Raw genomic sequence first — 23,450 nt, 5'->3', positions numbered from 1 at the left:
GGTGAGTCACACATCCTACTTTACTGAACAACTTTTATTGACTCCAGCTATAATATGCAGTGTAATAAGAGTTTTGGTTCAGAGCACCGGTTCATACGAGGATGAGTTTTGCAGCATGCGCCAAGAATCGCTTTCAGCACGGCCCTTTTGTGCATTCATACAGTCACAGCTGCTCACTGCGAGCGGTCTGCTTTTGTCACAGCTCCACCGGAGGCGTGTGTAAACAGCTGCTTTGTTGTCGCTGAGGGGGAGAGAAAGAGTTACTCATGCTCTGTATCCACCCAAATTGGCGAGAGATATGAATCGGCTGGCTGCTGGGCCCAAAGTGTCAGTCAGTCAGAAGTTGGAATAAAAGTACACTTTTAGGTTTTACGGCACCACAGGAAGTTCTCTTGAGTGCAGCCTCTTTTTAGATTGGTGTAAGATTGTCTCAGAAACATCTGCCGATTTTTCTTCTGTAGACTTTTCAAACAGGATTGTGACAGATGTGAGTCAGGGTTTGTGCTTTAGAGCTGCCCAATTTATAATAAATATTTATTTATTTTATTTATTTAACTGTTTTTTTTTTAACCAGGAAGTCCCACTGAAATTGAAAATCTCCTTTACAAGAGAGACCTGGCTGAGGTAGCAGCCAATCAGGACACATTTAAATGCAACAAATATAACATATAGAACAAAATCCACAATAAGACAACAACTCAAACATTAGCCCCTTTTCCACTGCAGGAACTTTTATCATTTACCCAGGATTTTGAAAAACCTCAGCACGTTTCCACTGAAATTACCTGGGGAAAAAACTTTCCCTCAACCACAAACTTTCCCTCAACCCCAAACCTTCCCTGAAAAAAAGTACCTAGTAGTGGGGTAGGACTTTTCAGATTCTCAGGAATTCTTGAGGGGCAGGGCAGTGTGCTGAAGAACGCTGATTGGTGGAACACACACTTACAGCCTTCCGCACTTCTGTGCCAGTGTGGCTGCAAACTTTATTTCATTTCTACAAGCTTCACTTTGTCGACAACGAGGTCCAGGCTCTTTTGAGCATATTTGCAGAGGAAGAAATTCAGCTGGACTTCGAGTCGGCCACTCGAAACGACGAGTCTATGGAAGAAAAACTGACAAGCTGGTGGAGCTAAATATAGGGCACACGCCGAATCATCTACGTCATCAGCCTGATTTGAATACATTTTCCTGAACTTTGAGGTGCTGTGGAAACGCAAACCACACAGATTACTAGGAATTCTTTTACCCAGGTAAATAAATTCTTGTAAATAAAAGTTCCTGGAAATGTTGGTGGAAAAGGGGCTATTATGTCTTTCTGCTCACTTCTGGCCAGAAGGCTTATCCTATGTAAATGGAAGGACTCTTCACCTCCAACATATGGACATTGGATCAAGGATGTTATGTATCATCTACAATTGGAGGAAATCTGTTATTTTATAAAGGATCAACAGCACACTTCTTTGCCACCTGGCAACCATTTTTTGTAATTCTCTTTTTATTGTTTTTTTTTAGTACAAACATTAATATCACTCAGGATACAAAATGCACCATACAAGTGAAAAAGCTCAAAACACAAAAAAGACGGAACCTACCAATAAAAGTAAATAAAAAAATAAAAAAAAAAATAAATAAATAATAATAATAATTACATGAATAAGAGAAAAAAAAAAGAAAAAGAGAGAAGTCACAGGGTAAGCAGTATCATCATCAAAAATCGGCATACAACATCATTACTAATCCCAATGCATATCACATTTTCCTTATAAAGCCTCGCTATTCACATCACATCTCATTCACAAGTTGCATAAATCTACATGGTCAGACATAATCACTAAGAAAATACCACCCAGACCGTCCCAGGAAGGAACTAAGGCACCAAAAGAGCAAGAGAAAGAGCCTTAACTGTATTACCGTATTGTCAGTCAATTAATCATTCAATATCATGTTTAAGTAAGGGCCCCATATTTTAAAGAATATCTCCAGTTTGTTGTTCAGTTTAAAAATTAGTTGTTCATAGTTTGCCATCCTGGCAACCATTTTTAACTTTTGTGGCAAATGTGGAAGCTGGAAAATTGTAATGAAACACATTGTACTCCACTTTAATTTTTTATTAATTGAATGTTTTCAATAAAAAATTTTGTGCATCTTATTGAATTATCAATAAAAATACCTTGTTTTAAAAAAAAAATCATTAACGGATGTAGGTGTTTCTAATTTAAGATCCTTTCTCAGATTGTTCCATGTCCAAGGTTTAGAACAGGAAATGTTCCTCAGATCTGTTAAAACCCAGGGCTCATTAAAAGGCAACTACTTGGAGGAGCGTAGCTGCTAACTACCAGAGCTGACACACAGCAGGGAGCAGAGGCAGGCTGGAAGTTTGCCCAGTATTGCTTTATAGATAAAAATATACCAGAGCTGTTGTCTGCGAGGGGTCAATGACGTCCAACCCACCAATCATAAAGAATGCAGTGATGAGTAAGGGACTTTGCATTCTATTGTTTTGGATGGCCACATGTGGAAAGGTTCTGACGTGTGACCACTGATTGCTCCTTCTTTCAAAGAAGAAACAGTGACATGCCAAATCTAAAAATACATTTCAATTTGTTTGATACAGACTGTCCTCTGCAGTGAAGCAATTTGGTTGGGTTTTATATGTAATCTTCCCCTGGGATGGCTCCCTCCTATCTGTGTCCTTATATGAGTAAAAACTGAAATCAATATGGCCTGTGCTCTCACAATATTCCACAGATGATGGTCCCCAGGGTCTGAACAAAACTAGGCAACAAAAAAAAAGCTTTTAAATACGCTGCCTCTTCTTCCCGGAATAATTTACAGACGGGCCGGAAATTGAGTTGATGGGGGAATTTAGAGGCAATCTTAGTCAATGTGATTGCTGCTCAGATTTTCAGTGAAATTGCTTTGGAAAATTCTACATGCTTATGTGTTGTATTTGTTTTTCGTGTTGCATTGTCACTGGATGTTGTGCTTGCTAACTTGTGGTGTCTGTGACAGTTGTGTTTATTGTTGTAAGGATGTTGGCCAGGTCGCTACTGAAATGCAGATTTTTAATCTTAATGAGAGAGACTTTTACTGGGCGGGTTGAATAAGGTATCAGCTCCATCCCTCAAGCCTTCAGACTATTTAACTCCATAAGATGATTACCCTCTCACACACATAATACATAATTCACTTACACTGAACTCAGTCAATAATCCCCTTCTCACACTCTCACTCATCTCTGGTCTGAGCCTGATAGACTTGTATTAGTCTATGCAAATGTACATTTTCATATACATTATGTGCACCAGTTGTTATTCAGAGAGTCAAATGCAATGAAATGTCATTCTTATGTGCACTGTTGATTGCATGGATTTGAATGACAATAAGTCTATCTATCTATCTATCTATCTATCTATCTACCTATTGAGCTGGCAAACATGAGGAGTCATAGGTGGATTTTCAGAAAAGAGGGTTTTTATTTACCACACTATTAGGCAAACTATATATTTTTTTTTATATATATAAAGTTTTTAAAAACTGAAACACAAAGGGAAAAATATACAATGGCTGATAAGATCATTTTTGAAACAAAGGGGTAACACAAAGACAACACTACCGACATAAATACAAACAAAACACAACACGACAATTCCTCCATCACTATGAATATATCAGTAATTAACCAATACAAATGCACCACCAAACTAACCTACTCTGAAGAAGTAAACAAAGTCTCTAAACTACAAAATCCCCTTCCCCCCTTGATGTGGCGGGCACTTGGTACATCCTGATTGGCCACTTCCTGTAATTAACAGCTCTGATTTAGGTGGTGCATGTTTTTCTCCAGCCTGCCAAGACGTCCTTGCAGCAGCAGCAGCAGCAGCAGCAGCAACCAGCCATGACATCGTCAGCACTGGTAACCCAAAGACATTACTCAAGAGACACTTATTTACAAACTTTTTTTAGGGGGATGTATGAATTTAAGACTTGAATACAAAAAAAAAGGAAGACACAAAACAAGGCTGATGGCATAAACTCAGTTACAGTAAGTAATTTCGGGCATAACACTAGACAGAGCAAGGACTACACACACACAAAAGAAAACAGGGACCATATCTTATAACAATAGGAAATGACTAATGTCCGTGTGTATTTTCTTGGCTGTCTTGTTAGAGGTCAAAGGGTACAGATAACCCTGAGCCAAGGCTAAGGAAGGAGGGGAGGCCCATGAAAAGGTCTATAGTTAACCCTTAGATGGGATCAAGTACATCAATTTACCTACTAACTTAAATCCTTGACAGTACAAGTTATATGTATTAACATAATAAATACATTTAGTTGGATAATTACACACATTTCAACATGCCATCTGATACTCCCACCCCCCGCAGGTATTGTGAAATGGTGCAGTCTATCTGCAGAGCTCACAGGTGCTGCTAATTTAAACACATGTGAGGCAGACTGCAGCCTGATTAGTGATGTCACAATGTCTCACCTAAAATCAAGAGCTCCTAAAGGAGCAGTCGGTACAGAGAGAAAAGGGAAAATAAAAGGAGCAGAGAGGCAACAGCCAGATGTCTGACTAAGAAATGAAAAGAGGCAACAGGTGTGACAGGCAGAGCTGAAGGTGAGAAGTGAGGCAGAGTAATTTGTAGTAAATGCTACCTGCTGTATCAGGCTCAGTTTGAAAGCGACAGCCTGTATTTCCAAACGGATAGAAACTAATGTAGTGCCAGCAATATAATGTATGAAAAAACAGCTGTATGATTTTTTGGTTTGTTGATGTATGTACTTCAGGGTCAAACTCAGGGGACTCACAGGCACACGTGGCCTGACCGGCTGCCACAACAATGAAAAGATAAGTCATTGTCTGCCCAGGACGCCAGTACTCCACTGTATCTTTACATAGCAAATAGTTGTTAAGATACGATCAGATAATCCTTTATTATCCCACAGCAGGGGAATTTGCATCATTACAGCAGCAGAAAGCAATATAACAAGTAAACAGTAGAAAAAAGCAAAATATAGTAAATAGACTGCTAATATTTTAATGAAGCTCTAGCCAAAGATCAGTCAGGAAGACAATACTTTTTCTTCCTCTCCCACCCTGCCATTCACTCCTTGCACGCATGCTCACACTCTATCTCTAACCAAAAACTCTGCAGTATACTTGCTAGGCCAGTAGTTGGCGGTGTGACGCTTACACTTCCTTCTACAGAGCGGCGATGTACAGTACAGGCCAAAAGTTTGGACACACCTTCTCATTCAATGCGTTTTCTTTATTTTCATGACTATTTACATTGTAGATTCTCACTGAAGGCATCAAAACTATGAATGAACACATGTGGAGTTATGTACTTAACAAAAAAAGGTGAAATAACTGAAAACATGTTTTATATTCTAGTTTCTTCAAAATAGCCACCCTTTGCTCTGATTACTGCTTTGCACAATCTTGGCATTCTCTCCATGAGCTTCAAGAGGTAGTCACCTGAAATGGTTTCCACTTCACAGGTGTGCCTTATCAGGGTTAATTAGTGGAATTTCTTGCTTTATCAATGGGGTTGGGACCATCAGTTGTGTTGTGCAGAAGTCAGGTTAATACACAGCCGACAGCCCTATTGGACAACTGTTAAAATTCATATTATGGCAAGAACCAATCAGCTAACTAAAGAAAAACGAGTGGCCATCATTACTTTAAGAAATGAAGGTCAGTCAGTCCGGAAAATTGCAAAAACTTTAAATGTGTCCCCAAGTGGAGTCGCAAAAACCATCAAGCGCTACAACGAAACTGGCACACATGAGGACCGACCCAGGAAAGAAGACCAAGAGTCACCTCTGCTTCTGAGGATAAGTTCATCCGAGTCACCAGCCTCAGAAATGGCAAGTTAACAGCAGCTCAGATCAGAGACCAGATGAATGCCACACAGAGTTCTAGCAGCAGACCCATCTCTAGAACAACTGTTAAGAGGAGACTGCGCCAATCAGGCCTTCATGGTCAAATAGCTGCTAGGAAACCACTGCTAAGGAGAGGCAACAAGCAGAAGAGATTTGTTTGGGCCAAGAAACACAAGGAATGGACATTAGACCAGTGGAAATCTGTGCTTTGGTCTGATGAGTCCAAATTTGAGATCTTTGGTTCCAACCGCCGTGTCTTTGTGAGACGCAGAAAAGGTGAACGGATGGATTCCACATGCCTGGTTCCCACTGTGAAGCATGGAGGAGGAGGTGTGATGGTGTGGGGGTGTTTTGCTGGTGACACTGTTGGGGATTTATTCAAAATTGAAGGCACACTGAACCAGCATGGCTACCACAGCATCCTGCAGCGACATGCCATCCCATCCGGTTTGCGTTTAGTTGGACGATCATTTATTTTTCAACAGGACAATGACCCCAAACACACCTCCAGGCTGTGTAAGGGCTATTTGACCAAGAAGGAGAGTGATGGAGTGCTGCGGCAGATGACCTGGCCTCCACAGTCACCGGACCTGAACCCAATCCAGATGGTTTGGGGTGAGCTGGACCGCAGAGTGAAGGCAAAGGGGCCAACAAGTGCTAAACACCTCTGGGAACTCCTTCAAGACTGTTGGAAAACCATTTCAGGTGACTACCTCTTGAAGCTCATGGAGAGAATGCCAAGAGTGTGCAAAGCAGTAATCAGAGCAAAGGGTGGCTATTTTGAAGAAACTAGAATATAAAACATGTTTTCAGTTATTTCACCTTTTTTTGTTAAGTACATAACTCCACATGTGTTCATTCATAGTTTTGATGCCTTCAGTGAGAATCTACAATGTAAATAGTCATGAAAATAAAGAAAACGCATTGAATGAGAAGGTGTGTCCAAACTTTTGGCCTGTACTGTATAAACAAAAAAAATGGCAACCGCACAAACGTTTGTCTGGACGGACGACGAGGTGGAGTTGCTACAGTAAATCGTCACTACGATGGGGAAGCGTTGATAAATTCAACAGGGTGAGCAGCACAAGCAGAGCTCGGGAGTCCGCCATTGTTGTTGTGATGGTCAACTTTCTCGCGCATGCCTAGTGACTGGAAGCGTAATGCGAAAAAGTCTCCGTTTTCAGTGGAACTGCATATAGAAACTTTACATGACAACGGAGACAGTGCCATTTCCAAAAAATTGCACTCTGGAACCCATTTTCAAAACGTTGCGTTTTCAGGCACTCAAAACGCTGCAGTCGTGTAAACGATCGGCCAAAAAGCAACTAAAGTTTACTGTTTTCAGTTGAAATCGTTGTCATATAAATGGGACCTCAGATGCAGCCTCTGTTCGCCTCAGCAGTCATCAGCCAATGTCATCAGCCACCACCTAATCCACCTCCAACAGTAGTTGTGTTTCCATTACAGTTTTGCGCAAAATAAATGCGATATTTCTAAAGTTTCGACAAAGTACAATTGTGACTTACGGGTGTTTCCATTAAAAGGTATTTTGCGTATGAGCCGTAACGGCCTATTTCCACCAGATGCGTGTTGGTTGCGTCTCCGCTCCAGTACGGCAGCGGAGCTGATAGGATTCAATTCTAGTCAATGTGTGTGTTTCCACCGGCTGCGACTGTGCTGCGTTTCGGCAGTCCGGAGCCCTCCGCAACAGATATGCAGGACTTCTATTTTTGCCGGACGCCGGAGCACAACGCAGCAATTCAGCACAGAGCAGATCGTGCGAGGCAGGAAGTCGTGCACAGAAACACGATAAAACAAACAATAAAATACACAGTGTTCACGGCGGATCATATTTCCCTGCACTACACCTTGAAAACGACATAATGGGCAGAGGCAGGCCTGAAGTCAAGAAGGTCAGAGGTTTTTAGACGTCATTTCACCCCGTTAACACCATGGACGAGGAGATATTAATCACGGCAGTGCACCGAGATGTCTTCCGGCCGGAGCTGCACCGCTCCGCACAGCAAACGCAGCCGGTATTGACGGACAGCGGCGCACGCAGCGGATAACCAGTGCTGCCGTTCCGCAACGGACACGCATCCAGTAGAAATCCGGCGTAATTCTCGAAAAATCTCGTCCCGCGAGACTCCACTTTGTTTGCGGAAGTAAGATGAACATTCCAAATCTCTTGCGAGCTGGAACAATCATCTCGGTTGCCACTGCTGCTCTTGCAATAGTCTACAACCGAAGACGAAGAGAGCGAGTGGTATTCCAAAGGCAAAGTCCTTATGTGTGGCAGCGACCACGGATAAAGGATTTCTGGGGAGGATTGTGAACGAGGAATTCACCAATGTCATGTCCGATGACGTATATTTGCGAAAAAAGTGTTTCCATTACACTTTTGCGATATACTTCTATATCGACACGTCTGAAAAACCATCTCATGAGAGCGTAAAAACTTTTTCTCGATATTTGAGCGTTTCTTTGATATGTAGGTGTTTCCATTACCAGTTTTTTAATGCGATATTTAGGTTTTGCGCATTTCTAGGGTTAAGAATCAGCGCAAATCAGCGCAAATCATCTGTTAATCTCTACACTTATGTTTCACATTAAACTTTCATTCATCTGTCTCTCCTGATTGAAATGCTCTGAATGTCACACAGAACCTTTAAGTGTAAACTATAAAGAAAGGTGAGTGGAGGAAGGTTACTGACATTTAAACCAGCCGTCGCAGGATCCTGTTTTTCCTCATGAAACAAGCAAAAAAGCCCCCAAAAATACATAAGAAAGAATAAGAAATCTTTTTAATGGAATAAAAGGCCCAAACCTTTCCCGTACATGCTACTAAATATGAGGCTGCAATGCAGGAAGAGACACGGAGAGCCTGTGAGCCTTGTGTAGCCTATACAGGTTGGTGCAGTGAGTCATCAGTAATAAGTGTATTCATGTTGTACATCTGCAAACTCAGACATTTCATCACTACTAGTACTCAGGTAGCTCACAACCAGCAGCGATCCTGATGTCCAGGCAGCCCTATTAGACTGGTATGCCTAAAACAATATTCCTTGACTTTGAATGAGAGTTTTTAATTTGTCTTGAGTGATAAAAAGATAATGCAAGATCAGAGCCGACTTCAGTGGGTTTAACTGCCGAGGCTTCTGGGGAGACACTCATCTGCGGCTCATTTCTTATTCAGTGCTTATCTTTGAGGCAGGGGCTTCATGTTGTCTTGTAGATATTTTCCAACACTGCCCTCACTGATATCATGACAGCATGAGTGCCATGAAAATATGTCATCTTGTTTACTTGCAACCGAATACGTAATTACCGTTAGACTGGCATTGTGTTGTGAACACCCACCCGATTACAGGGAATTTTCTGCATCAACAAAACACCAATGTTTTCACTTTCCCTTTCTCCCTCCTCCTCCTCCTCCTCCTCCTCCTCCTCCTCCTCTGCCTCTCAGTCGCTCCTCCCTGTTGCTGCTCATTTGTTGAAGCGTCATTGCAGCTCACCAACTGTCAACCACAATGCCTACAGAGACCGCCTCGGGGCATCTAGGAGAAAGAGCAAATGGCAGACTTGCTGCGGGGAACTGATATAACTCCATTGCCCCCTCCCCTGGTTGTTGATGCTCACTACACACTTGGAGGCCAGCCCCCCCACATGCACCACCAGTGAGAAGTAGAATTGGAAACGGTTGTTCAGAGCTGAACTGCTGCCATGGCATGTGGAGCCTGGAGTCCACAGCAAGTCACTCCCGCGTGTGTTGTCCTAAAGGCCCGACAGGAGCTGCAAACTGGATGTGAATAAAGTTATGTGAGGCCACATTACAGCAGAGAGCTAGACTGAGAGTCACGCACATAGTTTGCAAAAGCAGCAGACAGATGGAGATGTACACAGAGCTTCCCATGCAAAACAAAAAAGCTGTCATCTCTCTTGTCTCTGGGACTGCACAGTGGACACAGTTTAACCAAACACCCCCTCATTCAGAGGATAAATGAGCATGTGATTCACTGCTGTTCCCTCCTTCATCGCCAAGCCACTTAGTCCTACAACACCACAGTAACAATTGTCAATTACGTTTAAATTATATTAGTTTGAAGTTGCTGTTCTTCAGAAGTTAGAGAATTGCATGTGGTGAAAACAGCTGTTAATGTACCGTGTGTCCCTGCTCTCCCACACATTATAATTGTCTTTCAGCTTGTTTGAGGGTACCAGACTCACCAGAGAAAGAAGCCTGAAGAAGTATTTTCCTGCTGGAAAGATGGTCTTTTCACAAATTAGGGCTGTCTTTGCAGAAGGGAGAGGCAAATACCTTTGGAATTGGTGCCATATGAGCAGAGAATACAGAGGGAAAAGGGCTGTGGCATTAGCTTTTCCTCAAGAGGTAGAAAACTTAAAACTACAGCGCCACACCAAAAAAACGCTCCCGTTGGTGGGTGATGTAATGTGAATTTAAGGCAGGCCCCCAGGAAGTGCACCGGGCGTTTTAGCCAATTTTCGTTTTGGCACAACTCCAGAGACCATTACTTGATGCCACTAGGCCCAAAAAAACGAATCCCCATAGACTTACATGGCAAAAAAGATGCCTGTAAACCAGTGGATACATTTTTTGGAGCGTGAAACCTCCGTGAAATGATTCGTTTTACTATCAGGTTTTAATCCATTCAGTCTGATAACATTTTGAAAGTCTGAAAGAGCTGCAAGATTAAATCATTTTATCCCCATTCAAGTTTGCAGAGCGCTAAGCTGGAAGTAGCTGGCTGGTGGGGGAAGTATCTAGTGTGCTTGCTCCATGAGCAGCACAGGTAGATTTTATGCACCACTGAGCAACTTTCATTGGAATGAAAGGGGTCCTGCCTCCAGCTCTGTATCCACGTCTCTTTATACATCCATGATTTGCAGCTGGGAGAGGAGCGGGAGGATGTGAGTAAGTATAGCTGCAGCTGGAGCAGCCCTAATGCTGCGTTAGCATTTAGCTAGCAATGTAGTATTAAGGTAAATGGGAGGCACTTAAGGTTAGGGTAAGGGTTCCATCTTGCACTTCTAATCTCTTGAGACCCTGTGTCATCATATGAGGACATCACATTTTGGGTTTGCTTGAACTTATACTTCATTCTGCTTAACTTAGACCTGTTGTCCTCGTTCATGGACACTCTTTTATGCCATCTAGTGGTAGTAAGAGCGCAATACACTAATTCATGTAAAAACAAGATGGCAGCCATTTCTGCCAAGCCAGTGTGCAGCCGACCCTGACACAAAGGTGGACAAGGTACAAACCTGATCAAATTTCGTGTTGAATTTGTTTATTCATGATTAATAAAGTTTTGCAGTCTGATATGGCAACACATTTGACAACTTTTAGCAACAGTAACAAGCTAAGACACTGTTAATGAGAGAGCAATGAGGAATGTGGTATTGGATTGTGGTATGTGTATTGTTTGAGGACAGTGAACTTTATTAGTGTCTTGTTTGAGGACATTGAACTTTATAAGTGTCTTGTTTGAGGACATTGAACTTTATTAGTGTCTTGTTTGAGGACATTGAACTTTATTAGTGTCTTGTTTGAGGAAATTGGGACGTTATTGTCGTCTCATTTGAAGACGGTGGCACTTTACTACTGTCTTGTTTAAAGACAGTGGGATGTAATCTCGTTTGCGGACATTGGGACTTCATTGTTGTCTAATTTTAGAACACTGGGACTTTATAATTGTCTCGTTTGAGGACATTGAACTTTATCATTGTCTCGTTTGAGGACATTGAACTTTATCATTGTCTCGTTTGAGGACATTGGGACTTCATTATTGTCTCGTTTGAGGACATTGGGACTTCATTATTGTCCTGTTTGAGGATATTGAACTTTATTAGTGTCTCGTTTTAGGACATTCGGACGTTATTGTCGTCTCATTTGAGAACGCTGGCACTTTACTATTGTCTTGTTTGAGGACACTGGGAATTCACTGTTGTCTAATTTTAGAACATTGGGACTTTATAATTGTCTCGTTTGAGGACATTGAACTTTATTATTGTCTCATTTGAGGACATTGGGACGTTATCGTCTTTATTATTCTTTCTTCGTTATTAGTCTTGTTTAAAGACATTGGGGTGTAGTCTCGTTTGAGGACATTAGGGCTTTATTATCGTGTCATTTGAGGACATTTTGACTTGATTGTCATCTCATTTGAGGAAATTGGGACTTCAGTATCATCTCATTTGAGGATGCTGGGACTTTATTATTGTCTCGTTTGATGACATTGAAGACATTACTGTCTGGTTTGAGGACACTGGGATGTAGTCTTGTCTGAGGACATTGGGGCATATTTATCATCTCATTTGAGGACAATGGGACTTAATTATCATTGACAATGTCCTATTAATCCCTATTATTGTGCTAATAATCCCTAATAGCTAGGAGAAATTGAAAATGCATACCAAACAAAAGTTCCAGTCTCAGGAGGTTAAGATAAATCACGCCTTCATAATGAATCATAAAGTGGATCATTAGCCCCGTTTGTTAATAACAACGTCCCATTGTAGCAGGGTGCAGATAACCGTTGTGTTGATGGGTTTGCCTTGTACTGAGGTGGGCGCGGTTTATAGGGGCGTGTTGTGTACGATACAAACAGAATGTGTCTCCAGCCAAACATGTCTCAGGAGATACGGGCACTGGTAAGCTGAGGGAAAGTTTACCACAGTTCATTTACGCTCACTTCCCACATTATTATGATACAAAGCTGGTTGAAAATCACCAAAATATCACTTTAAACTTCTTGCTTTGAGTCACAAAGTCTGCTCCATGATGAGCCTTTGCATTTGTTCATGTTTACATTACATAACCTCAGGCACTCCACCTGCTGTCTGCCCACACTACTCTCAACTGCCTGAACTTTGCTGCCCCTAATTCAGAGCTAAGTGCGCCCTGACTGACACTTTGGATTAATGATGCTCGTAGCCATTGTCCTCAGCTCTGCGGCACAGGCACAAATGCAGGGATATTTCTTCCAAATGGTATTCTGCACTTTGTGAGCGGAAAGACAAAATAAGGGGGAAAGAAAATTTGGCATAATACCATGTGAGTTTTATAACTGATCTCGAGCAGCATTTCCCTATGGCAGCTCATATTTCATTGGTGAGGAAATAATTAATTGCTGCTTATGTGTGACTAACATAATTCACTATCATAATAAATTCCCTGCTGGTGAGCGTGTTTACAGAAAAAAAGAACACTGACCAAAATGCAAAAGCCTCCCCTGCAAACAGTTCTCGGAAAATTAACTAATTGCATTTCCGATTGCCGCCTGGTCCCACCTGCCTGCCTTTTAATGAACACCAGTTATGTCAGAGGACAGAAGACTAAGTGCTTGAACATTTATTTTCCCTGCCATGTCCTGAAAAGAATTAATTAATGGGCAAAAGACTGATTTGGTGGAGTCAGTGTCGAGTTAATGTTGATAGACTCTCTGGCAGTCCCGGCACATCCCCTCCATCAGCTGAATGTACATAGCTCGGGCATTTGCTGCTGAGTGACAATAATGGCTAGCAATGTTCCTTTGCATAATCATCACCCGACATGGCTCAGAGTAATTTAATTTGTTTTGACTGCAAAGAAGATTTCTGCATGAATTAAGATCCAGACAGGAGTGCAGCGGTGCTCGCTGAGTGTTTGTAAGTCTTATGACTCATTTCTTTTGTCAAACCTCGCAGGACGTTGGAAAAACTGCCAACACCTTTTCAAAACTTCACTTTAATTTGATCCTTTACACAACTGTTTATATCAGTGGAAAATATTTTTGCTTCACTGACACCAGAAGACTCCAAAGACATTTCTTAAATTAAACCTGCACGAATAGTATTTTGCTCACTTAGGGGGGGCAGTGCAGCAAGCTTTGATATATTACTCTATCAACTTATAGCTGATAAGACACATTGCTGCACACATCCAGTAGATACGGAGCAACATCAGCATTTATCTGGAGTTGTGTCTCTGGCCACTTGGCAAACACAAGTCCAACATTCACTCTCAATTCCTGAGGGAGATATGTGGCTCTGTATTTGCTAAATCTTCCACCATGTTCTCCAGCTAGTCTTTATTTTTCTGTGTGCCATCTGGTGCAGGGCAGGTAGTTTTTACCGGCCTACCCTTTACCCCTTTAAAGGCCCTGGCCCTTTGGGTAACCTGTGAGGGTGTGACATGTACTTCAGTGTGCATGTGTGGGGAAGCAGCTCTTGGTGTGTCATGGTGATCTCACAAGAAGGCCCTGTTTGTTGTTTTGTGGTGAAGACTGCAATAAAGCTATTGTTGTGAACAGCACCCGAACGCCTCGCCAGTTTGGACCTAGAAGCTAGTTACCAGCTAATAATGAGCCAAGCTAAAATGAATGTTAATAAGCCAGTATGTTCCTAACTATGATTCAAAGCCAGTAAGCCGTCACTGAGAGAGGTAACATAGTGTACAGAGTTTTAATAGAGGTCATAGAACCAAAACAAATGACTACAAGACATTTAACGCTCAATTAAAGTTTATCAAAATATTTATTAGAGCAGCTACAGGTTCTTGTTTATTGTTAATCATGTCTGCCTTGACTTGACTCTACTTGATGAAACTGTAAATCTGTGTTGTCGTATTTCACAATGTGTAATGCCAAGAAATGCTACACCACACCAGTGTTGGGCTGGATTACCAAAACCATTTAGGCTTTATTTGGACAATCAAAAATCATTTCTAATTCAAGAGATCAGTCTGCAGAAGTATCACATCACACTAGCCGTGTTTCCATCCAACTGTCAAGTGAATTTTGAACAAACATTTCACATTTGGCTTAGATAAGTTGTGGGTGTATGTGTCCCACAGTTTGCACCATCATTTCTTCAATGCTTCTTGGTCAAACAATTGACCCTTCATTAAATCCCGCCCCCAGACGCAGACTGGCCAATCATAACATAGCATCAGGCCGGCTCAGACCAGCGTCCGACAACATCATCGCTGTGCTCCATTGACTCTAATGCAGTCGTTTCAGATTTCCCTCATTTTCAGGCAGGTTTTGTGGATTTGGAGCTAAATGTTGTGTCTGGGGCACGTCATGTATTAATGATACTCGTTACCTGGAGAGGTTGGAAAAAGATAAACGCTTCTTCCCTGTTCCAAAACCAAAATCAGACCCTGAAAAGTGTAGGGTTAGCTAGCTAGCTACTGAAGATATAGCCTACTGAATGTATACACATGCTGCTTTTGCTTTTTAATGATTATAACAGTGAAAAAAAGACCGATCCTGCTGTACAGGAACCAGTGAACACTGTTCATCTGCACACACTGCGATGCCACACAGCTGGTTCAACATCAGCAGAGTTTCCCTTTATATTCATTGTCTTGTGTGGCAATCAGCAGTGATGTGGTGGTTCACTTTTACACTGTGATCTGTAGCCTATAGTTCGGCTTTAGCTTCTAACTGTCTTTGTCTTTTTAACCTGTTGTTGCTGCTGAGTCAGTTTGACATCGTGGATATATCCTTCAAACACAGACTGTAGACCCCTCTGTCTGCTTCTCTCTGGAATCACTGTTTCATTTTTACAAAAATATGATAATATTTCTTCAGGGAGTGCAGTTAGTTACAGTGTGGGCTCCATGCTTACTCCGACAGCTTGTCGGACCATCACAAAGGGGCGGGGCTTAGCGAAAGTTCAAAGTTTTAAAGGCAGAAAACACAGACAATCAAACCTGTTCGGAAACTTTTAATGATGGATGAAAGCTTGTGTGCAAAAGTGATTGACACAGCTTGAGGTCGTATCTATTTTTAAAATGTGCGACAATTTCGTGAGAAAAATACAGACTCAGTGTACAAAGGCCTTCAGGCATGGTCCCATCGACTGATTTGGAGCAAATGAACTATGCTATGCAAAGCCTAGTTTTCTCAGTAGTTGGTGGAATAGGTTTGTGGCTGTTATCCACCACTAAACAGTATAGAAGAAGTAGAGGTTGCAAAGCGGTAACTAAGCAAATCGCCTTTGCAATCTAACCCATCTACAAGAGAAAAATGAAGAGAGGTCTTGGGGAATTTGTTTCAATTGGGCAAGTTTCAATTGTTCTCTCATGTCAACTTGTATAAGGGGCTGTATCCACCAAAGCATTCCTTTCTGAGGCCAGCGTATTTTAAATTCTTTGCAATGGGGACCCCACATATTTATGATACCTTACAAATGCCAGCAGCATGACAATGCGCTGAGCGTGATTTCTGCACTGACTGCTGCCAGTTGGAGTTGAAAAATGTTTGGGTAAAAATGCTGCGTTCATCACAGCCGTTCAATTCACAGTGGAGAGACAGATACCCAAAGACAAACCATCACATCTTACATGTACAAGTGCTGATCAACAACAATAGACACAATATATGTTTATATACTCTCTCTCTCTCTCTCTCTCTCTCTATATATATATATATATATATATATATATAAATAATAAATAAATAAATAGATAAATATATGTTTTCTCTCATGAGCCCACACAGACCTGTCTGCCCTTTCTACCTGAATGCTTCAGCCTTCTCCTTATCCAGAGAAAGTACTCTACCTTGTATAGACATGTTTACTTGTATTATAGCTCTCAGACGCAACCAAAGCGTCTCAGCTTAAAAAAATGCTGCGAGGCAAAAGTGCTCTCAAACACTCCCAGCTTGGCGTTTCCTGAGGAGCGCCTAGCACTTTCAGTTTGGAAAAAAACGCTTTGGTGGACACGGGGTCTTGAGATGAAGACGAATTAATGAAGCGCGAACAGGTGATCAGTTTTGTGAGTTAAGCCTAGTTCACAGTACACGATTTTCACCCCAATTTTGACGTCGCAGAGGATCTTGAGAGCCACCTTGGGTCGGAGGTGAGTCAGCAGATAGTCTGCAACGACGAGTCGACATGTGAATAAGCCTACGAGCAAGTCGCCCCCTCGTCTGCGACTGGGAGTGGATATCTGGCATGCTAGAAAACCGGAGAAGTCTGACACAACTGACAAAGAGCATCAGCCAATGAGAGGCGGGATACGTCCCACGTCAGCATGCAGGAGGACAGATGAAATGTGAGGAGGACAAGTCGCAGGGTTGCCAGGTCCGCTTATTAGCAGCGACTTTGGGCTTGTTTTTTTGTAAAGTCGCTTACGCTTTGGGCTTGTTTCCATAGCCCTTGTTGCTTGTTTCTCTCCCAAGATCTGGCAACACTGACAGGCCAGCAAGCAACAACAACAATGGCGGTGTCCACTGGATCACGTGGAGCGCGTTGTGTTTGGACCCAGGCCCTGGAGGCAGATCTGATTCAACACTGGGAAGAATATCCATGCCTTTACGATGTGTCATCTCCAAGTCACCGGCGAGGGCTCGGTGGAGAAATCTTGCGGTGTGCACACAGGTCGTAACGCAGTTGGCGAGACTCCCGATAACAGAAACACACGTTGCCAGGTATGACCACTCAAAAGATTACGATAGTCTCCGCGACGCAAAATTGGGATGAAAATCGTGTAATGCGAATTAGGCTTTAGATGTTCCCTACAACAGAACTATAGACTATTTAAAGTAACGGACGAAGCCACCATGATGTCACCCATTGGTTCGTGGAGTTCCATTTTGAAACCTCGGTATTTTAGCCATCGCTATCTTGGTTTTTTGGAGCCAGTAGTGACCATATTTAAATGAAGGGGTGGAGCTGTGGAGGAGCGAGGGGTGGATCCGACTCATAGACTGTGGTGATGCCTAGCAGTCACTAAAAGCTGCCCCGCCCTTAAATATGTGTAACTGTTTTGTACCAGGCTGTAAACATGTTTGTTTCTGCTGTTAAGTTCGGGTTTGAGGGGATTTACTTGTGTACCGAGCCAGCCTCAAGTGGCCATTCAAGTAACTGCAGTTTTTTGCCACTTTCATGTTGGCTTCATTTTTTCAGCCTCGAAATTTGCCGCTTCATCAGAACTTATTCGGCGCACCAGTTCTTTTTCAACAAAGGCAAAAACCAACTCCAGCGAGTGTAAAACCTTTGTTCACGGAAACACGGCTAACTGTCATCCAAGCTCTCAGGTTATCTTCCTTGTATTAGAACAATGATATGTTTGATTTTGTGCTACTAATCACAAGGTCAAAGTACACTTCACCTTAACAGAGGGCACTTCATTTTAAAACAAACAAAAAAATGAATTCCATGCCTTTAATGCAGTATGTTGACCAACTGGGACTTATGCCCCGTTGGAGAGATAATGTCCATTGTCCAGAATTGCACAAGAAAGCAGGACAGCAGTAACAGCTGAATGAATTGCACAAAGCATCTCTCCCTGGTGAGCCTTTGTCCTCTTTCACTGTGTGGAACGGCGTCTACTCCAGGTACAATACAGCCATATCCACTTCAGAGAGGAGCCTGATATTCAAAGTAAAAGGGAAAATTTGTGAGGCTATTTTATCTTCAGGGAGAAAGGCCATCTTATAACTGTGAGTTGCACTGAATATGGAGTTTTGGGTCGTGTCCTGTACCCTTGTTTGTTGATCTGAATGTAGGCTCGCTGAAAAGGCTAAAAGCTCCAAGCAGAGATTCTTTTAAGGCAAAAAAAATATAGCTGTGCGGCAGATGTGTGCGTTTCGGATCACAAATGGCCATGTGAAAGGAAAGCAAATACACTGACACCATGTCCATGCCTTTTGTGGAAACAGCCTTAGTGGATGTCACAGTGAGCATCCTGAGAGTGAGACTGGCGCTCCAGGATGGCGGACGGCTCATACAGCAGATCATCCTCTCCAAGTGTCGAACTGTGCTCCAAGTTCACAAAGTTAGGGATGTTGAAGTGGGAAAAGAAGGCACATTCTCTGTCGGTCTTACCCTCCTCTATTAGTCCCTTGAGAGGTTGGTGGCCCTGAGCTTCCTCTGTGTCCTCTTCCATCTCGTCCATCATCCCAGACAAGCTGATACCTCTGGTCCCCTGCTGGGCACGAGCCCCGCTGTGCTTTCCGACCCTCTCGTCCCCTGGTTTTTGCTTCCCCTGACCCTGATCCTCCTCGTTGATGTAGAAATGAAAATAAGAGCGGGACTCGGCTAGCAGAGGGCGAGAAAAGGCTTTGTCATTTTCGTCCTGGGGGCTGCCGATATCTACCAGACAGCTGCCTGGTCGATGGCGCTTTTCAGCAGAGTCTGGGTTTCTGTTAAGAAAAGAAAGATTGCAGGAGTGAGATGAGGTTGGAGCAGGAAAATGCTTTGGGAATATAAGGGGCTTTTATTGTCATTTTTGGCCTGAGTGAACCTGTAGCTGAACTCTTATAGATTTTTCGTCCTATTTTTCTCTTTTTTTGTGTCTGTTTGTGGATATTAATACTAAAAATACTCCCAGCAGCCTTTTCTATAAAAACAAAGCGGGGGAAAACACATACAGCGTACCAGTCAGTAAATTTCCTATTTCATCTGGGCCTAACCTCTGTGCTTTTCTCAGTCTGACCTTAATATAAATGATTTCTCTCAACTTCCGACGGCTGATCTTCACTTCAGACGGCAATATGCCTTCGGCTATATGAACCTCACCTCTGAGTCAAATGTAAACGTTCCACGACAGCTCAATAACGTTGGCAACCTATATTAAAATGCCTCACAACTTTCTGCCAAATGCCTCCCTAAAGCTCATTACAGCCCTGTCTCCCTCTGCACACATCACAAGTCCACCATCAGACATAAAAGCTGCCCGTCCTCTCCCTGGTGCTGAAACCATCCCTGCGGGGGCCAGATGTGAACATGAATGGAAATCGTACTCACTCTTGATGTGGCGCTCCTGTCTTTGTGAGCAGCGTGAGAACAAAGAACATGAAAATGACAAACACAGCAAGTCCGACCCAGAAGCCGATGACGATGGAGTCTGAAATGTCAAAGAAGAAAGAATCTTATTATGGCACATAATTGAATGATTGAGCCCATATCTGTCTGCTCCTCCCCTCTGCACTTGGGAGCCTATTTTCTCCCAGGGGCCCTCATATCCTCAATTAGTCTGTTAAAGTGAGCATTCAGTGCTTCTCAAATTGGATATCAGCATGTTGTCAAATTGTCTTTATCCTGATGGAGATTTTTTTTGTCTCTGTAAGTGGTTTAATCGTTACCACTGGAGTATTAAACGCCAGCGTGCTGCATGAAATATTGCTGCCAGATGATTTGTTTATTGGGAGGCAGGTAGCGCGTGCATGTCGCCCTCCAGCTGAAGCAGTAAAGATAAGGCTGGGAGTGGGTAATGAGTCAGTATTAATTAACAGCCGTAAAGGTGAGTAACCCTGTTTGTTGGCACAGCTATTGCATGCACAAACACACACACACAGACACGCGCGCGCACGGTAAAAAAGCAGTGGGAGCAATGGGGAGATTGACTCAGTGATGCATAGACTTGTACTCAGCTTACATCTGTGCGCTTTGAGTCCCTCAAACGACACGGGCTCCTCATCGTCGTAATATTCATACTGCCACACGTAGTCACTGCGACGTGCGCTGGTTTGGCTCCGGTTGTGGAAGTCGGACATTTCAAATCGATTTTTTTGCACCTTAACAGCAAAAAACAATTAAAATCAACCCCAAAAAAGACGCTTTATCAATGTAAACCGTCACCATAAAGCCATAAAGTTTACAAACCACAATCTCCAAGCGATGTCAAGCCTCCCTGGTGGTGTTGAAAACAAGCCTGTTAATTTTTTTGGCAATTCCGCAAACAATTCCTTTAGGTGTTACGTCCGTCTTCCGCAATACAACCACGAGCCAAAAAGCTGGTAAAGAGCGGGAGAAGCCATCGCTTTGCCGTTACGCAAACGCCCCATCAATCTTCATGTAAGTCCTGAGAGCGAAGCAGCCAGCAGCCGTTTGGTGCGCATCACCGTCAGCCAGCATCCTCTATACTGTCGGCTCACTCACTCCCTGTGATACTGAGATTACACTGCAAAAAAAATTGCTCATCTTAACCAGTCAGTGTGATGTTGGGGGCGAAGATGGTGGTTTCCTCCAAGACAGGAGGAGGTGTTTCCAAGGCAGTTGATAATTATGAGGAGGGTCTATTTTGTGTTAAATAATACTCTCTAAACTAAACCTAGAGTAAATTGATTGCAGAGAGGGCTTGGATATCTGAAATATACGTAAGTGCATGTAAATATTTTGCATATTCACGCACAGGAATCAGAAAAATGACACAAAAATGCAGATTGTATTTGGACAAATGAGGCAAAATAGTCACATTTCCCCAATGCAGCTTCATTTTTCCCCCTAAAAAAACATTTTCAACATTTTAAAACAATCATCATGATAACTTTTTCATTAGAATAATACATAATTCTGAAACGCATTAAATAAAACACAAGTGCCCAAACCCAACCTGCCAATTACAGCCCATCAGAGGGACAGTCCATCAAATCTATATTGAATAATAGCACTGTACATTATGCATAATTGCATTTTGGATGACTCACCACTTAATTAAGGAGACAAATGCAAGCTGTGTACAGAATAAAGACTTTGTCTGGAATGATTCATTAGAGGTAAGTGAGCAGACTGACAGACTTCTAAGAACCAGTGAGACACAGCTGGTTAAAAAGCAGCGTGATGTAAGGTTCATTACCATAAAATATATTTTCCTTTACTTAAGAGTTATTTAGCAACAACTTGTTTTTCAGTCAGTTGCCTGGTTTGTTTCCTCCTCTGTCCCTAGTAACTGTGTGAACATGTGAACTGTTACTGTGGTACACTATGTAATAATAGATGTATGTAAGCCTGGACAACATATTCTCACTCCAACCACGTCACATATTGACACTGACGTGCAAGGTACCCTGGGTGCGTTGGTTATTGATGTTCTGGGACAACGTGTCAAGTTCTGCCTGTTGCATGCATTGTCTTCTTTCAAAATACACCTCTGTTTGCAGGGGATATTTACTGTTTACTACAGTCTCGTTCAGAATAAACGCACTACTTCGGTACAACGCTGCCGATTGATGTTTTTTTTTCTTTCAACAACAAACAGACATGGTTGGATGTAGGCAACAAGGAAAAAGAACAGGCTTTGGCTTCAGAATCTTACAGGACGTGAACACCATTCTCTCGGGAGAAAGCTGGTTTTGTTGGACCACTCCCACCCGCCACAGTCGGACTTTCGCCACCTTAACTTTCGTCCTTGTCCCGTTGCGTTTCCCCCTGACGCTGCTGGGTGCGTTTGGTCATGTGTGTACATACATATATGTGTGTGTGTGTGTGTGTGTGTGAGTCTGCACAACACATTCTCACTCCGACCTTGTCATGTTCAGATTGAGACTGGGTTGGTCTGCAGCTGATCTCGCATACTACTGGACCAATCAGCCTAATATTTTGTGTGCACATTTATGAGTGTATGCTTAAGGATTTCTCATGGTTGCAGTGACTCACAATTGTAGGAAAAACCTTTTTTATTGACTGACTGCTGACTCCTTGTTCCTCTGAGGGTCGCACTTTTTTCTACAATTTGGCTCAGGTAAAAACAGCAAGGAGTACTGTCTGGTAACAGGCCAGAGTTTTACCTTCTTCATGGCTCATTAGAGAAGTTTGGTTGTATTTTGAACCAAAGCATCTGCAGATTAATTCCATATCCGATATGGATATGACATGACCCACTGAGTCAGGCATGATATGAAATGGCAACACATTCTCACTCCAACCTCATCACATATCAGTGTTTGGTCATGGACTTTCAATGTCGACATATGACGTGCAAGCTACCCTGGGTGCATTGGTTGTTGACATTCTGGGACACTGTGTCAAGTTCAGCCTGTTACATGCATAATCTTCTTTTGAAAATACACTTATGTTTTCACAGGAAATGTACAGTTTCTTTCAAAATAAATGCACAACACCGCCTTTTTTTTCCTTCCACCACAGATGGACGTGGTTACATTTAGCCAACAAAAGCACATGTTGGGAGCACTATGTCACCCTCAACCTATCCAGAGCTCAGAGGTCAGTTTGTGCCCAGCTGAGGTGTGGTATTCTACCTCTGGCTCTAGAAACTGGACGCTTCCATTTGATCCCTGAGGAAGACCGAAACTGTTGTTTGTGTGATCTGGGAGAGATTGAAAATGAATTTCATTTTTTGTTTTACTGTCCTTTGTATCACAACCATAGGCAAAGGCTTTTCTGTAAAATTTTATCTGAAGATGGACCGGATTTGTTTTCAATGTCTGATGAAGGCAGACTCCAGTATTTATTTTCAGAAAAGGTATTCCTAGTAGCTAAGTTCATCCAAAATGCACACGAGCAGCGTAGGAGTACACTATATGTGTGAAACACTATTACCACCTAACATTAATATGTATGTAGGTAAGAATGTCCATGGGTATATATATGTATGTATGTATATATGTATATGTATATGTGTATAGGTGTGTGGATGCATATATGAAAGCATCATTTCCTGTACTTTCCTTTTGTTTATCTTGTACGGCTCCTTTATGTCAGTTTAAGTGTCTTGTAAGCCCATGAGGGCTGGGCCACTTTGGTGTATGACACTTGGAAATAAAAACTAACTAACTAACTAACTTGGGTGTAGGAAAATG

At 42.4% G+C, this 23,450-nt stretch overlaps 1 protein-coding gene across 1 annotated transcript; it reads right to left on the bottom strand.

Moving 5' to 3' along the window:
- Positions 1-16,971: 16,971 nt before the first annotated feature.
- Positions 16,972-20,802, bottom strand: LOC117271068 (melanocortin-2 receptor accessory protein 2A-like). Its single transcript, XM_033649155.2, has 4 exons — positions 20,515-20,802; positions 20,288-20,426; positions 19,657-19,756; positions 16,972-19,052 (listed from the first exon to the last, which is right to left on the bottom strand). The coding sequence occupies exons 2-4, from the start codon at positions 20,403-20,405 to the stop codon at positions 18,572-18,574; spliced, it is 699 nt and encodes a 232-aa protein (XP_033505046.1). The 5' UTR covers positions 20,406-20,426; positions 20,515-20,802; the 3' UTR covers positions 16,972-18,571.
- Positions 20,803-23,450: the final 2,648 nt, after the last annotated feature.

This window comes from Epinephelus lanceolatus, chromosome 13 (assembly GCF_041903045.1).
Source record: "Epinephelus lanceolatus isolate andai-2023 chromosome 13, ASM4190304v1, whole genome shotgun sequence".
NCBI lineage: Eukaryota > Metazoa > Chordata > Actinopteri > Perciformes > Serranidae > Epinephelus > Epinephelus lanceolatus.
The sequence above is the reverse complement of the archived record's forward strand: the minus strand, read 5'-3'. Positions and strand labels throughout refer to the sequence as shown.